This window comes from Manacus candei, unplaced genomic scaffold (assembly GCF_025592945.1).
Source record: "Manacus candei isolate 608988 ecotype Guabito, Panama unplaced genomic scaffold, ASM2559294v1 h1tg000019l, whole genome shotgun sequence".
In the NCBI taxonomy this organism is placed as follows: Eukaryota; Metazoa; Chordata; class Aves; order Passeriformes; family Pipridae; genus Manacus; species Manacus candei.
The window spans coordinates 3,912,578-3,928,929 of NW_026138067.1; the positions used below are offsets into that span (position 1 = coordinate 3,912,578).

The window sequence follows — 16,352 nt, forward strand, 5'->3', positions numbered from 1 at the left end:
TAGCAATTCCAATTTTTATTTTAGTGTCATAGTCTATTGCTCAAGCTGTGTTTTCTCACTGTGCAGCAGTAATAGTGCTATGTGCACATGAAGATTTTTCAAACTGGCATTGTATTTGGTTCCTTTTACATATCCACATTTAATCTGCATAACATTATTAAATCTTTCCTGTACATTATTTAGCCTCTGGGATCAAATGAAATCATACATAACTGGAACTCTTTGGACTTTGACAGATGTCCTCTGGCAGATTTTTTGTGACTGCTTTCAGCTATTTTCTTGGCCTTTTCCTGGAATTGGACATGTCTCAGCTGCTCTTGTGGAAAACGCTAACCTCTTAGCTTTTAAAGATGATAAAAGTGGGTTCGAGTTACCGCACTGGACTTTGAATTGAAATTACTTGAAGCAAAGGTATGGTCCTTTTCACCAGCTCACCTACAGGAAGAGTAATGTTTCATAGACAGCTGTCAAAGGGGTTGGGAAGATTTTTCTCTCCTAAAACAATGGAGGTCATGATAAAAATACTTAACTTTTGCAGGTCTGTATTTTAATCATATAGATTTTTCTGAAATCAGTCTGCTTTGTTGGCTGTCTCCTACCATGGGTTATGAAGTCATCCTAAATAATACTGTACCTAGACAGTACACAGTTTGTTTCCCTTCATCTGTACACCTGTCCAAGGCTTTTTATGTGTGGGAGAGCTTTTTCTACCTTGTGTATTTCATAAGTAACCTCTTTGCTAAAGAGAACCCTGGACTTACTATCTCTGCCTAAGTTACTACACTTTCTACAGATTTGGAGCAAACAAAAATAATCATCCCAACATCCCTTATTTGGTTTTTAAAACCTCTGTATCAACCATTTCATATAGCAAAACCCCCACAGCATCACATTTTGATGAGTTCAGGCATTTTTAAACAACTGAGAATTTAAATCTGTGAATAAACTGAAGAATGTGTCACTGCCTTCAAGAAGCATACTTTCAATTTAAGAAACCACAGCTGCAACAATAAGATGGAAATTTGACACACTCTGGGTTGAAGGTGGCAAGAATTAAAGGTATAGAACTAGGAAAAAAATGCCCTATGCTGCTGAACAGAATATGGGACATAAATCAATGACTAAGTTTGGCTAAGCTTTGCCTTATGGAAGTATGCAGCATTGCAGCTCTGTAGTTATCAGTATTTGTCATCTTGAGTATCAGTACACATGCCAGATGCAAAAGAGGGGCCCAGAGAGAATATGGGGGATGAGGAAAAGAAAATTAATAATTTCAGTGACAATGTACAGTATTTTGATGTGAAACAGAACTTCTGTAATATTTCAAGGGACTTACATATATATATATGAACAAAAGCTGTTGGAAATAAGCCTTTGACTTCAAAATGCGCCTGATTAAAAAGAATACTGATAAGAATTAGGATGAGAACAGCTGGAACTTTGATTGCAGTTATGCTTTCTTCTGGATGTTTACTTCTAGATCACTTTTGCAGCTGCTTTTATCTATTCCTTAGAAGTTCTTGTAGATTTGAGGAACCATTAGCTGTAAAAGTAAACATCAGCTCTGGTCTGGTTTTATATATCTTCTTGAAACAGTTGAGGGTGGGAAAGATAACATTAAACTAATGCTGAACTAGATCAGACTTAAGTGATGCTTTGAACAGCCTTTTAGCATTTCAGACTCCACCTGTAACTCTAACAAAAAGTCAAGTATTTCTAATGTGGTTCTTTACCAAGCACTTAGGAATTAGCAAGATCTAGGAAATAAAATACTCTTTCTGGAAAACTTAAATTTACATCTCACTGTGGTTCAAAGGACAGAATGCTTTCACGTACGCCTTCCCTATCTAGGTACAGAGATGCTCCTTAAAACCAGTTCTGCTGCCTTTCAGTATCTGTAATATATAAATATTATGCTTTGAATAAAACAGATCTGCAGTTTTGACTCTACTTCACTCTACTTTGTTATTGTAGTTATTTAAGAGTTCTTTAATAAATGTGGTTTGTATTTGCTCAAGAGCTGCCTGCTTGGAGACTTGGAGAAAGGTCAGGGTTAACCCTGCTTAACCTTAGCTAATGACCTTTATTGGTGGTCTTTTTTTTGAGATCTCAGGAGTGTCAGCAATGCTGCTGTGGACACTGACTGACTTTTCGTGCCAGCTCCCACTGAAATAAACACACTGTTGTACTTACTTGATGCTTCTTCCCAATAGAAATTCTTACTATGCTACACTGGTCAAAGCCCTCTGGTCAAAGACACTGAGACTTCTCTATTTTCAGGTTTCACAAAGAATTCAAACACAAGATACGTTTTGTTCAAAAATCCTTTCAGGTGGCTTCATGAGTCTTCTTGTGGGACCATTCCTGGATTCAGAAAATAATTTTTCACTTTCTATACTCAGCTTTCATTTCTCTGTCCTGAGAATTTCTGTTAAGGATGGAGATTTTCTCACAACTCTCCATAGGCACTCTCCTTAGGCTCCCTGAAAGCCCCTGGTCTTGCAGATGCCGTAGATCCTTGCTTCCATCACATTCCTTGTCCCAGGGTCTCCGCTGCTCCCTTCCACATACATGCAGCCTCCTGAAACAGCAGGGTGCTGTACTTTCACAAGCAAGCTCCATCCAGCAGTATAGAAATAGGCAGTGAAATTCAAAAGCTCCTGATTGCATTTGAACACCAAGTAATCATCAGGATAAATCAAGTTGAAAAGGGGAATATATATTGCACTGCAAAGTTTGTAGTTTGGCTGACAGTATCTCTTTCCTCTCTTCACTGCAGCTGAAAATAAGAGGCCTCGAGTCAGTTCTGTTTCTGCTGCAGTGTCATGTCCTCAGCTTTCAGCGCTCCTCTGGTGCTAAAATGAGTCCTGGTGCTGAAATGAATGGGATTTGTATTTTTCCAGGAAACAGTTCCCAAAGTGGAATTTGAAAGAATAGCGTATCAACTAATAATTTTCGCCAGCCTACCATGGGTGAGCAAGTCAAATAAATGAAATAGTTAATGCAAACGAGGCAGACCTGCGATAACCATGGATACCGTTTATGAGGTGGACTGTGCCCTCTACTATGGACTAAACAGGGAAAAGTGCCATTCACTACCTTCATCCTACCCTTCACCTCACCTCACCCTTGTGGGGTCTGTGAAAGGGAACTAAGGAGGGCAACTAGAATGTGAGTCCCCTGAGCAGGGACCTGAACGACCACAGGAACAGAAAACAGAAATCCATGAGCAAAGACGGTAGAAACCCACTGCTGGGGCTTCACTCTGACTCATCCTGGTTTCACATGCTTTCAGTCCGTTGCTGACTCACAATACCCAGAGACCAGAGGCTGTCTGCCATAACACAGTGGGTGTGCATGTTGTCTTCTTAAGGGCTCACCTTGAAGGGAAGGGAAATAAGATAGAAGAATATTCTTTACCAGAAAGTCTTCTGACTGGTCCATGTCCAGCTCAGTTCCACTCTTGAACTGCTCTGTAGTTGTTGCTTTGACTGTATTCCAGAGTGATCTTGCCCTGATCTTTCCCCACAGTGGCTGTGGAGAGTTCATGGAGAAAAAGGGCTCTTTTTCCCATGCCACAAGCTAGATTCAAACTGTTCTGCACTGCAAAATCTCTAAGGTGTATCAATCAGCATCATATCCACAGACTTTGTTGTGGAGCAACTGTCCTTTCACCCAACAGGATGATGCACATAGTGGTGCTATGAGGTGGCAGCAGAAGCTGAAGAGAACACCAGCACTTAAGGCAAAAACAAGGTAGTCACACAGATGACAGGGCCAACAACTTAACTCATGGAAAAGGATATAAAAGCAGGCATGATGAAAACTCTTGCCTAGAACAGTAACTGTTCTTGGATCTTTTATAAACTTTTATTAGTTTGTTTATTTTTATGAGGCAATTTGAAAATAATATCCCTGATTCAGTAAATATCTTAAATCAGCAGCAAAACACACATTCAGCAGGTGACTTTGGCATATAAAGACATTGAAGCGCCTGCTTAGATACTGCCCCAGATAGCAATGAACTTTAGCATGTGCTTAAATGTTTTTTGGGTCATACCCAGTAGAGATACAGGATGAGTTCAGCCTTGGCAGTGTCTCTAAGAGTTTTCAAGTGCCTTACCCCATTAAGCTTTCCCTCAATTTCCTTGTATTTCAGTAATCTTCAATAACAGCCTTAAAAAAAACCTGATTGTATTAAGAAGTACAGGATTTCATCAATAAGGTTTGGACATTCTAAGGATCAATCTGCCCAGGAACAATTGGTACTCTTTTTGTAATATCTGTTATTGCCCTTCTGTTTTAATTAGATGCCACAAACAATGAACAAAACCACACAGAAATTAAAATAGACATTGTGCACAACTGTAAGTGATGATTTGCATATGCTTGAACCATGCTTGTAATGCTCTGAAAATATCTGAAATGCTCTGTAGTATCCTGGTTTATAACATATCCTTCACCACAGTTTACACACTGAGAATGCATGCTGAAAACAGGAAACACATATGTAGAGGGTAGGTAAAAGGGGATTACAGTATACATGCATTCGACAGAATAGTCCCAGTTTAAGAATATCGTAAGCATCAGGCTTGCATAAACAAATCAGCGCTTAACCCACAGATGTATCTAATGACCATATGGATTCTGCATGTTTACAACTGGAAAAAACTCTCTGAGCTTTTCTATTGTTTGCTGACTTACACTCTATAATATTAATTTTATTTGTGAAATCAAGTTATTCACTGGGATATAGCAAGTTCTTAAAAGGAAATGGAGTTATTTAATATACACCACAGGACAAGACGTATGGGCCCTGTTCTCTGGTGCCTTGGAGTTCTCATGTCCTAGGTGAGTTACGAGGCATGCGACCAAATGTACAACTGCTTTTCTTCAACCAATTTATTGCTTTTACACAATATTTCTTTTAGATTTCCCTCCTAACAGTTGGCTCCGAGATTGCAAACTTTGTGATCCTTTCAGCCTGAGGCAGCTGTACAACTTCATCGTAGCCTGAAACCCCCCTTTAAGCAGGAGCAGAGCGTACAAGCCCATGGTCGTGCAGCAGGCGGGCGGCCCTGAAGCTCTGCCGGCCTTCACCTCGCAGGCTGTCCTTTGGCAAGTCTGCCGAGAGAGAGGTAAAACGCTGCCACCACAGAGCAAGCAAAGCCTGCCAGCCTGGGGACCCTCTGCTGTCTCTAGGCTCAACTTGGCAGAGCGTAGCGGGAGGACGGTGAGGTATGGAGCAATGAGAAAGGGGCCCACTCGTGTGCGATCGGTGTCTGTGCTTCCACAGCACAGCCCTGCTCAGTGTTTCAGTGCTGACGGCAGGAAAGACTTTAGCCAAAAGGCTGCTTAAACCAAACTATAGTGAGGTAGGGCATGTTGTATTTCTTTGCGTCTTGACAACTTCTCACTGCAGGCACCACAAAAACCTCTCATTGCTGATGGCGGGGGAAGGAACACTCCAGGCTGGAAAAGTCTATTTGTCGAGGGCTCGGGGCCCGCCGTCACTGCAAGGTGCTAAACACCGCAGCGGGCGGCGTCCTATCCGCTGTCCCCGCGGCGCTGGCGGCCGCCCCCGCATCCTCCGTCACCCCCGCATCCTCCGTCACCCCATCCGCACCGCGCTACTGCCCCGCGGCAATAGCTGCGGCACAGTGCGCAAATTCCGCGGGATGAGCGGCCCCACCGCCGTGCACACGGCGAAGCCGGCCTTCGCCGAGGGCGTTTTGACGCTTCTCCCGGTATGCCCGTGAGCCCCGCAGTGTCCGACGTGGGGCCGGCAGCCGTCAGGAGCGGGGAGCCGGGGCACGGCCGCGGCCGGAGAACAAAAGCCCCGGGGGCTCCGTGATCCCTAGCGAAGGGAAGGCGAGGAGGAAGCACCCGTCGGGCTGGCTGCGGTGGTGATGCACTTCGGGGAGACGTCGGGGCGGGCCGCGGAGCCGCGGGTGGGGCGGCTGGGCCCGGTCCCTGCCGCCCAGGGGCACCCCCGCGGCCCGGACCGCGGGTAGAGGCCGCGGGCGAGGGGCTGGCGGGGCTTGCGCGCCCGTGGGAGACGCGGGCGGGATCCAGCCCGCTGAGGGCGTTGTGCGCTTAATTGCTTTCTTCTTTCATGGAAATTAATCGCGGCGATGTTTTACGGGGATCTGAGTCGGAGGAGGGAAAAGGAGGACGCTGAGCGGGAGTTGCACCGGCGGTGTACCACAGAGCCTGCCAAGCGCCGCGTCCCCGGCCGCCTACGCCTGTTTGTCAAATCTTGGCATTTCCTGACTGGTTCATTAAAAACAAAACAAAATATCCCACACCAATAAATCGTAGCTAAGTCGGTGATGATTTAGTCACCGAGAAACACCAACAGAATCAGATGCCAGATCGACGGGCGGTCACTGTTTTCCTTAAAATAAAAATATTAAGCCCTCGGTGTGTAGCCCGAGTCGTTTGCAGCACAGGCCTGTCTGTTGGCCGGGGCAGCCCGGGGCTAGGCCCTTCCGCAGGTGCCCAGCTCTGCCCTGCGCGCCCTGGCAGCGCTCCCCGAGTCAGCGACCGTCGAGAGCCGTCGGAGCTCCTCCCAAGCCAGAGTGCGGCGGTGCCCTGCACCAGGGACTGTGCTCCCGTTCCCGGGAGTCATGAGGTGGCTTGGATACCCGCTGCCCCTTCTCCCTCCGGCGACGGCTGCGGGCGCATCCCCGCCCCCCTCTGAAAATTCATTTTCGCGGGAGTGAGTCCCCAGCGACTGCAGCCCCCCAGTGCCGACAGCGGCGGTCTGAGCCGCTCCGTGCGCGAATCGCCCACCGCAGCCGCGCACGGTGTCCCGCGGGAGGCTCCGCCAAGCGCCGCCGCGGGGCCTCGCTGCCGTCTCCCGGGCACATTTCTGTGCTCAGAAGGGGCGAGTGGTCAAGGTTTGCCCCAGGTTTCACGGCCGCAGAGAAACTGCTTTAATCTGTTCCTCGCAGCGAGAACAAGCGCTGCCTATCTCCCTGGACGGAATCCAGCGCTCCGGATGTATATTTTTTGGGGGTGGGGGAGGAGAGAGCGTGAGGAGGCTGAGGTGATCGTAGCTTTGTCGGCACCGGCAGGACGCGCGGGTGGGAGAAGGCAGTGCAGGGTAAGCCCTCGGGTGCCCGCGGATAGCGGTGCTGCCTCCATCCCCCTCGGAGCCCCGGGCAGAGCTCCACGCTGGGCCCACCGAGACACCCACCCAACGCACTGGGTCCGCCGGGACACCCACCCAACGCGCCCGGCGGCCGCGGGGCCGCAGCCAGAGACGGTGCCGGAGCGGGCGGAGCGCGCAGGGCCCCGCGCCGACCTGCAGGCGGCACTGCAGCACCGCGGGCCGCCGCCGCCGGGCACAGCGGGGCCCCGGGAGCTCTCCCCGCACCGCACGGCCGTGTCCGCGCCCGGCCCGGGCATAGCGGCGCGCCCGCCCCTCCCAGGAGGCGTAAGACCCGTGGGGTGGGAGGCTTCCGCCCGACGTGGATGCCGAAAGGTGACTCGGGACCCGGCGACCTGTGCCTCCTCCGGCGTCACCCCCGCTCGACGGCTGTCCGGTGCCGGGGAGCTCCCCGGCGTGCGAGCGACCCTGGGCTCCGCCGGGTTCGGGGGCACCGCGGCAGTACGGGCGGGCCACGCCACCGGCTCTCGCCGCGCACCTGCCGGCCGGGCCGGGCGGAGTCGTGCCGGGGTCACCGGGCGCTCCCGGTCAGCTCAGACGTACGGGGCGGCCGCGCTGCCAGTGGTGAAAGAGCGCGGCTTTCCCTTCTACCAGCGCAGCCGAAACTATCAGGAGCGCCCGGGGAGCGAACAGCCCGGGCAACAACCCCAGACCGCGCCGTTCCTCTCCCGAGGAAAAAAGCCTCCGCTTTGAGGCTTTTTTCCTTGCGTGGTCGCTTGGGGATTTGGCGAAGTCGTTGTTTAAGGATTTTTTAAATTTGATTTGGGTTAGGTAGGTAGATAGATAAAAATTTATTTATTCTTTTTTCCCCACCAAGCGTGTCTTATTTTTTGCTTGCTGTAAAGGACAAGAAATGACATTTCTCCCGAAGCAATCTCCCTTTGATCCTTCTGTCCGAGGGGTTTGTTCTTGGTATCCACAAGCAAGCAGCGGGGGGAAGAAAATGCAACTGTAAAGTCCCCTTTTCACTTCGTTCTTGAAGCAACCGGCCTCTCTCTCGGAAGCAAAAGAGAGGGGATGCGGGTCCCTGCCTCGCGCCCTATCGGAGCCCCCCAGTCCAGCCGCGGCCGATAAATCCTCGCCCCTCGCAGGTTCCCGCGGCCGCCCGCACCCACGTCGCACCCAGCCCAGGGGAATCGCTCCTTCTCTCAGAATTGTGAACCTCCTATCCTCACTGCCCGAGAGAAGAAGTGCTATTTATTTAGGGCGTCTGGGATTTAAAACAGGGCATTTTCGAAGTACGGATTTTTGAAAAGAAACGAAAAATAGCCCCGGCGGCCGGCGGCAGCCGCGGGCTGTAACGTGCGCCAGCCTCGACTGCACTTCGCTGTGAGGAGACACGGCTAAACCTTTCTCTGCTGGCTCCTATTTGCCTCTTTGATTATTTTTTTTTCCTGTACACTAAAAGGATAAAAAAATCTCGTTACAGCCGTCGCTTGTATCCTCTTCCTCGGGCTCGAACTGACCAGCACAGCCCCTACCTCTGAAAAATTTTCATAGCTGTCCTTCAAGGTCCATTTTCCCCCACATCTTTCCGTACTTTTCAAATCCTAGTTCCAATCTCCAATCCAGATTATAGGTTAATTCCCCATACATGTGATTTAAGTAATGCACAGAACAAGATATCGTTACAGATAAAAATGTAACCGAAATTCACCATGTGCAACCAGCCGTATTGCGGCTATCGACGAACGTGAATAGAGCGCTCTAGTCAGGAAATTTGAAGAGGGTCGCGAAGGCCCCATTCAGCAGTAAATTCCCCGTTAATAAATCGAAACTGCTTTCGAAACTATGTGTCTGTTCTAGGTAGGAATTGTGTGCTTAGTCACCGCGCACGGGGATGCCTCTACAGAGGTTCTCTTCGGGAATCTGCCTTTAAGCGCCCCAATCTCAATGGAAGGGCAGCGCTGAGTTGCTGAAGGGTGGGTCCCCAGGGCGACTCGACATGACGGCCACGAAGCCATTTGGACGTGAGCTTTAACTGCAACCTCCCTCGGAGACGTAGGCACCCACAAAACCCCACGCTCTGGCTTTGGGGGAATTATTTTAGATATTTAAGCCGCCTATGTCACCCCAGCTGGGGCACGGCGGGTGGGCGGCCGAGGCAGGCAGTGCGGTGCAGGGAGCGCGCAAATCTCCGCGACCGGCAGCAGGGTGAGGGGCGTCGGGCTGTTCGAAGAGGGAAAAGTCACCTTAGGTGACGCGGGGGAAGCGGGGGGCGTCCTGCCCCTTTAAAGTCCAGTTGCTACCCAAACACAAGTAAACAGTGGGGCCGGCGCGGCGGGGCGGGCCGGGGCCGCGGCTGGGGGCGGTCCCGTCCCGTCGGGGCGGAGCGGCGCGGCCCCGAGCGCGGGGCTGAGCGCGCCGCGGGGTGGGCCGGCGGCGGCGGCGGGCGGGCGGGGACAGCGCTCCACGCCACTCACCGCTGAAATGTGATGGACCGGGCAGGGGGCGGCTCAGACTCGCGCCGAGCCTCGCCGGGGTCGAAGGCGAGAGGCTGCGGGCGGGTGGCGGCGGTCTATGCCGGGGCCCCGGGACCGCCGCGGCCAGAGCTCCCAGCCGCCCAGCCCTCCGCAACATGCCGTCCGCCGCCGGGCCCTGGCCCCGCAGAGCGCCCTCGCTGTGGATCTAATGTCTCCGTGACGGTGCCGCGGCCGCCGCCTCAGCTTTGCCCCGGGAGGAGCAGCAGGCTGCGGTAGGTGACTGGCTCCCCCGGCCCGCCCTGCCCACTGCTGTCGGCGGGAGCGGGGCGGCCGCCCCGAGAGCGGAGCGTCCCCTCGGCCGGGAGCGCGGGACCGCCGGACCACCGGGCTTACTTTCAATTCGCAGCTCCGCGGCAATTTGGGATGCGGGTGCCCTCCGCATGCCGCGGGCGCGTTGGTGTGGGGCCAGGCGGAGGCCTCGTGGGGCGCGCAGCCGATGTCCTTCACGAGAAATTCCTAGCGGGGAGAAGCCGGTCCGTGCGCGGACTACGGGGCTGATCCGCGGGTGACACTGGAGAAATCCTCGGTGCTTGGAAACACCAGGCAGCGCCGGGACCGGCGGCCGCGGCTTCTGGTGGGGCCGGCGGAGAGCGGAGGCGACCCAGGGTCCACCCGCTCCCCGGGACTGACGGCAGTGCCCTCGGGGCACAGCCCGGCCCCGCCGCGGGAGGACGGGGAGCGCTGGGTGGGCCAGCAGGTCGGCGGCAAGCAGGTAGAGATGGGTGTCCTGCCGAGGCACAGGGCTTAATTTAATTAAGCGCTCTGAATGAAAAGGGAAAAGGAAGTGCCAAAGTTTAAATAACATCCGTTTTTGGTTGACTTTATCCCCCCAGCCCCCCGCGCCCCAACGCACCTTGTTATAAATGGCCTTAAAATCACGTAGGAAGGCACTTTCTGGTCTTTTTTTAATAGGTTTTAGTAAAGTTACCTCCGAATACAAATAGTAACAGATGTACCGCAGTTCAAACAGCAGTGCAGTTTTAAAAGTTTCTTCCTTAAAATGCAGATTTCGTGTTCAGAATAGTTTTTTCAGACTTGGTTGTTTGACACGAAAACGAGCGTCATGCAATGACACCCCCACACACGGCCACCAAATGCAGCTGTAGCAGAGGGAACTCTGCCCTACAGAAACACTGTCCCTACCTCTGTCATAGTTCTCAGCCGGTGGCTCCGAAACCCAGGCACAGCCAGCAGGGATGGAGGCAGGAGCCACGGGAGCAGCCAGCGAAAAGCGATTTTATTGCTTCTGTGTCGGTTCCTGGCGGAAAGCGAATAGGAACTCACACTACGACATCTTTAAAAATAAGTCTCTATATATAACCACCACCCCTCCAACAAAACAAAAAGGTCGCCATATATAATAGGTCGTATCGATAACACTGTCCCCAGTGTCGATACAATCACAAACGAGAAAAACTGGGCAGCAGCAGAGGAAGCCGTGGGGAGCCATGACTCGAGGAAAACGAAAACAGGGGTGTGCAGAGCTGCAGCTCACGCCCGACCTCCTTGCCGCAATTTTTTTTTCCCGGTGGGCCAATTGTGCGGTGCCACAAGCGGGGAGGAAAGGTATTTTAAGAAAAATATCGAAAAGTATCTTTCCAGCCAGAGGGTGCCCGGTGCCAGCGGAGTGGTCCGAGCCAGGAGCGGCGGTGAGGGCTGCGGGACGGTGGCGGCCCGGGGGGCAGGGACGCCTCTCCCGGAGCGCGGGCTCTACGCTTGGAGAGTTTCTTTTATTTTTGTTGTTGTTTTGGGGGGTTTGGTTTAGGATTTTGGCTGCGGGAGGGTCTCTTGTTTACTTTGGAAACTGCCCCTTACCAGTCCTTCCACACAAATCCCAGGAGGTGCTGGGGCACCCTCGGCCCTACCTCTTGTTTACAGGCCCGGAGAGACCCCGGCGCTTGCTTTGGCCGCTTTCCTGGGTCGCGGCAGCCTCTTGGCAGCTGGAAGTGAACCCTCAACGAAAGCAAAAAAAAGGAAAGGGCAGGGGCTTGCCCCCCGCGCTGATGTCCCCCTGCCCTGCGGGAGGGGACCATCTCCCCGGAGCCACCGAGGGGACCCCCCGTGCGACGGGAGCAGCGGTCCCGGCGGTTTCGGTTGAGTGGGCTGAGTGAAACCCTCTGACAGTCACACACCGCTCATTAGCTCACGGCCCCGCCGCTCCGGCGGAGGTCCCAGCCTGGGAATGGCCGAGGGGGTGCGGGGTGCTCGTCCTCACGGCTCCGTCCCACCGGGGCTGCGCTCGTCCTTCTTGGTCCTGCGGGACGGAGGGAGCCGAGTGCGGGGCAGCGCCGTGCGGGGCGGCCCTCGGCGGACCGGGGAGGCCTCCGGGCCAGCCACCCTCCTCGCTGCCGATGGGATGGCTGCGGCGCGGGGGGCTGGGTAGGAGGTGTGCGTGCGAGGCCCGGGCTCTTTTTCTCTCCTTCGGTTATCTTGATAAATTAGTTGTTGTTGAAGGAAGAAAAATAAGCAACCGAGCTGGGATGAACGCAGGGTTTATTTCCCCTTACTCCCCCCCCCCTCCGCTCCCTCACGGGCCTGCCTCGGCCCTCCGCGAGCACCCTGCTACATCCCGGGGAGGCCCCAGCCAGGAGGGGTCGGGGTCGGGGCCTCTGCGCCCGCGGGAGGCCGGGCGGAGGGTGGGAGCGACGCCGGGGGCCGGGTCGGCGCGGGGAGCAGGAGGGAGGTGGCTCCGGGATCCCCACGGTGGGCGCTGCGGGGGTCGGCGGCGGGGAGACGGGAAGCAGAGGGCTTCGGCCCCGGCCCCGTCTCCGTTCCGCGTGTATTTTTCCACCATTCGTTTAATTTGAATCTGCGGCGCCTTCGGTTGGCTCCGCAGTGGGTTTTCTCCTTTCTATTTTAATTTGGGGCGGGTGTTTTGGGACGGATTTTTTTTTTTTTTTTTTTACGCTTTAGCCTCTCCGGTCGAAGCGATCGCGCCGTGGGTCAGTATCGGCCGCCGGCCCCGGCGGAGGGCGGGAGCCTGGGCTGCGGCGGGGCGTTAGGGCCGCGGCACGGCAGCGCACCGGAGCCGCGTCTGGCCCTCCCTGGCTCGGTCGCTGCGCTCGCCTCGGCTAAGGGGGGACCACGCTGTTCTCAGTAAAAGTCTCTTTCCCCTTCTTTCTCCCTCTTTCTTCTTAGGATTTTCTCCCCGTCTCGGAAGCCCAGCAGAGGCACCAGCTACTCCGCCGGCCCGCGCCTGCCCCGTGAAGATGGGAAGCAAGGCGCTGCCAGCCCCCATCCCGCTGCACCCGTCTCTGCAACTCACTAACTACTCCTTCCTCCAGGCTGTGAACACCTTCCCCGCAGCTGTGGACCAGTTGCAAGGTCTGTACGGACTCAGCGCCGTGCAAACCATGCACATGAACCACTGGACATTGGGCTACCCCAATGTGCATGAAATCACCCGTTCCACCATCACGGAGATGGCGGCCGCGCAGGGCTTGGTGGACTCCCGCTTCCCTTTCCCCGCGCTCCCTTTCGCCACGCACCTCTTCCACCCCAAGCAAGGGGCCATCGCCCACGTCCTCCCAGCATTGCACAAGGACAGGCCCCGCTTTGACTTTGCCAACCTGGCCGTGGCCGCCACGCAGGAGGACCCCCCGAAGGTGGGGGAGCTCGCCAAGCTGAGCCCCGGACTGGCCTCGCCTCTGTCGAGCATCAGCAAGCTGTCTCCGGATAGGAAGCCCTCCCGCGGCCGCCTGCCCTCCAAGACGAAAAAGGAGTTCATCTGCAAGTTCTGCGGCAGGCACTTCACCAAGTCCTACAACCTCCTCATCCACGAGCGAACCCACACGGACGAGCGACCTTACACCTGCGACATCTGCCACAAGGCTTTCCGGAGGCAGGACCACCTGCGGGACCACCGGTGAGGGACCACCACGACCGGGGTCGGGCCAAGGGGAGCCGGGGTAGGGTGAGCCGCTCGGGGGCGATGAGGCTGAGCCGCTCCGGGAGCTCTGGGCTGAGCCACGAAGGCAGCAGGAGGAATCCCCGCTCCAGCTCCGCGGCCGCGGAGGCACCACTACAGCCTATACCTGCTCTCTGCGTGGGACGGGCACCCACCTGAGGGAGAGACGAGGGGGTTCACACCCGGGGACGAAGCCCCCGGGGCTTTTGTGGTTCTGAAGCGCGACCCTGGGGGGCGCGGGGAGCAGGACGGGGCGCAGGTGGGCGCTTTCGCGCTCGCCCCTCCCTCATCTGCGCACTCTGCAGCCGATGCCGAGCGGCGCCTGCGGCCACTGGGCAGAGAATCCTCTCCGCCTTCGGAGAAAAGCGGGCTCGGATCCGGCCGGCGGCACAGATGCTGTCCCGGTTTGGCACCAGAGAGTACACTCACACTTCGATACGAATTATTGCAAATGTTTTGAACCGTTAAAGAAGTTTAATCATAAACAGAATTATAAAAGGGGGAAGGAGACAGGAGCAGAGTGAGGGCCTTTGAGGGGAGTTGAGTCTGGGGGAGCGGGGCCTGGGAACGGGTGATCCCCGCGCCCCCGGCAGCACTGCTCACCCCGCGGGTTGCCTTACAGGTACATCCATTCCAAAGAGAAACCCTTCAAGTGCCAGGAGTGCGGGAAGGGCTTCTGCCAGTCCAGGACCCTGGCGGTCCACAAAACCCTACACATGCAGGTGAGCCCGGCTCTCCCCGGCCTCTCCACGCGTGTGCCGCCGGCACGGACACGGCCCGGCTCGGCTCGGCTCGGCCCGCCGCGGGGCAGGGGCGGTGGCCGCCGGGGGAACGGGGCTCTGGTGCGGAGGGGAGCGAGGGGAGAGAGTGGGCTCCGGCGCTGGACGGCCCTGTGCCTCCTGGGGGAGGGCGGCTACCTCCGCGGCCGCGGGAGACCCGCGGAAAAACAGCGGCCGCGGGAGAAGGGCTTAAAGCCAGCAGGGACGCAGTTGGCGGCGGAGAGTGAACCCCGGGTTCGGGTTTGTCCACGCCGCTGCTTCGAGGCGTTTTTCGTTGAGGGCCGAACCTGGCCCTGACGGCGGCGGCGGGCGCGGGGCGGCGGGACGGCCCGGCGGCGGGATGCGGTGCGGAGCGGTGCAGAGGGACCGCCGCGGCGGTCGGGCGGGCAGCGGGAGTACCAGAGCAGGAGAGCGGCGAGGCGGCCGCTTTCCGTGCACGACAGGGGCGCGAAATGTCACGACTCGAGAAATATAAAATAAGGCTTCTGGGGCAGGACAGGGCGAGGCTGGCGGTCGCCCGCCCGGGATTGCTCTCGTTCCCGATATCTCAAGTTGTGCGTTGCGATGAGAAAAAGTGCAGTGATACGTTAAACCAGGTGGTTTGTGAAGGATTAATCCTTTGCTTGCTTCAAATCTGAACAGGAATCTCCACACAAATGCCCCACATGTGGAAGAACCTTTAATCAAAGAAGTAACCTGAAAACTCACCTTCTTACCCATACAGACATCAAGCCCTACAACTGTGAGCAGTGCGGCAAAGTGTTCAGGCGAAACTGTGATCTACGGCGGCACAGTCTAACTCACACCCCGCGGCAGGACTTCTAGAGCAGCCAGGGACCCGCACCCGCTCCGGCAGCTCCAACTTGCCCACTTTACTCAAGGACTGTATTGTAGGAACTCACAGACGCGCACACACACATACACACGGAGACACGCACGCAGACTCGGGGCCAAGCTTTCCTACCACATGTCTGCGAAACTCGTTTCGAGAGTGCGGACTGCAGGATCGGGCCCCTCTCCAACCCACACCCAAGCGTAAAGCTCATCTTGTAGATAATCGCGGCTCATTTTAGAGCTCTGTACAGAACGTGGTTTTTTTCTTCGTTTGTTTGTTTTGTATCGTGTCAGATGCACATCGATAACAAATCGGGGAGGCAAAGTATCTCTTAAAAGTGTATTTCAAAATAAATCCTTTTTTTTTTTTCCAAATACCTCCTGCCTTGTTGTATTATTCTCTGAATATCTGGGCTTTTTTTTCCCTGCTGTGTCAATGCAATGGTAAAGCATATTGAATAAATTTTCTAGCCGGGTAATTGTACTGTCACAACAATTTTGGTGATCGCTTTTGTTTGGTCTGTTTCACTGTCGCTGTTGTGTTATCTATTGTTAAGTAAAATGAAAGTGCCTTATTTGAGAGTTTATAGCTCTATTACTTAATAGTATGTTTTTCTAAATATTAACTTCTGTATTTTTTTTTTCCCGAACAATTAAAAAAAAAAAAGACGAAAAAGAAAGAAATATTTGCAAATAAACAGATCTTAGGAAATAATGCATAGAGCCGTTCTTATGCCAAAGCGGCTTATTAGTAACTTATTTGCAATCAGCCCATATATTTTAAAAGTCATCCCTCTCTCGGGGATTGCAGCAGGCAGCCTCCTGCCTGTAGACTTTGGACACGGGCAATACACCCACGTAGACAGGGACTTTATCCTGCAGAAGACGATTCTTTCCCGACAGCTCTGGAAGCAAACAGCGAGGCGCCCTCTGCCCAGGGCTCATCGGCGGGTCCCTGACGGAGCTGCAGCGCTAAAAGCGGGGACCCCAAAAACGTTCCCCTCCTCCATCTGCGCTGCCGAGCGCACGTCACGCCCAGGGGGTCGGATGGAGAGGCGCTGAGGAGAGGGACTGTTCCCTCCTCCCGGGAGATCCTCACCTCTCCGTCGGGGTGACTCTCGGCAGCTCGGCACGTCTACCCCATGGGCCGCACGCTCAGCACCTGCACCGGCTAT

At 54.7% G+C, this 16,352-nt stretch overlaps 1 protein-coding gene across 4 annotated transcripts; it reads left to right on the forward strand.

Annotated features, from left to right (window-relative positions):
• Positions 1-9,578: 9,578 nt before the first annotated feature.
• On the forward strand, positions 9,579-15,554 carry OSR2 (odd-skipped related transciption factor 2). 4 transcript variants are annotated; one of them, XM_051785231.1, is made up of 4 exons: positions 9,579-9,869; positions 12,796-13,522; positions 14,187-14,286; positions 14,986-15,554. In XM_051785231.1, exons 2-4 carry the CDS (start codon positions 12,867-12,869, stop codon positions 15,166-15,168), a joined length of 939 nt encoding a protein of 312 aa, XP_051641191.1. In that variant the 5' UTR covers positions 9,579-9,869; positions 12,796-12,866; the 3' UTR covers positions 15,169-15,554. The 4 variants fall into 4 exon arrangements, with proteins under 4 accessions (XP_051641191.1, XP_051641194.1, XP_051641193.1 ...); XM_051785234.1 differs by having other exon boundaries at positions 9,580-9,869; positions 15,068-15,554; XM_051785233.1 differs by lacking the exon at positions 9,579-9,869 and adding an exon at positions 9,896-10,369.
• Positions 15,555-16,352: the final 798 nt, after the last annotated feature.

Coding starts and splice junctions, on each gene's coding strand:
- OSR2 (XM_051785231.1), top strand. CDS start 12,867: ATGGGAAGCAAGGCGCTGCCAGCCCCCATCCCGCTGCACCCGTCTCTG. Junction 13,523..14,186: donor GACCACCTGCGGGACCACCG/GTGAGGGACCAC, acceptor GTTGCCTTACAG/GTACATCCATTCCAAAGAGA. Junction 14,287..14,985: donor ACAAAACCCTACACATGCAG/GTGAGCCCGGCT, acceptor AAATCTGAACAG/GAATCTCCACACAAATGCCC.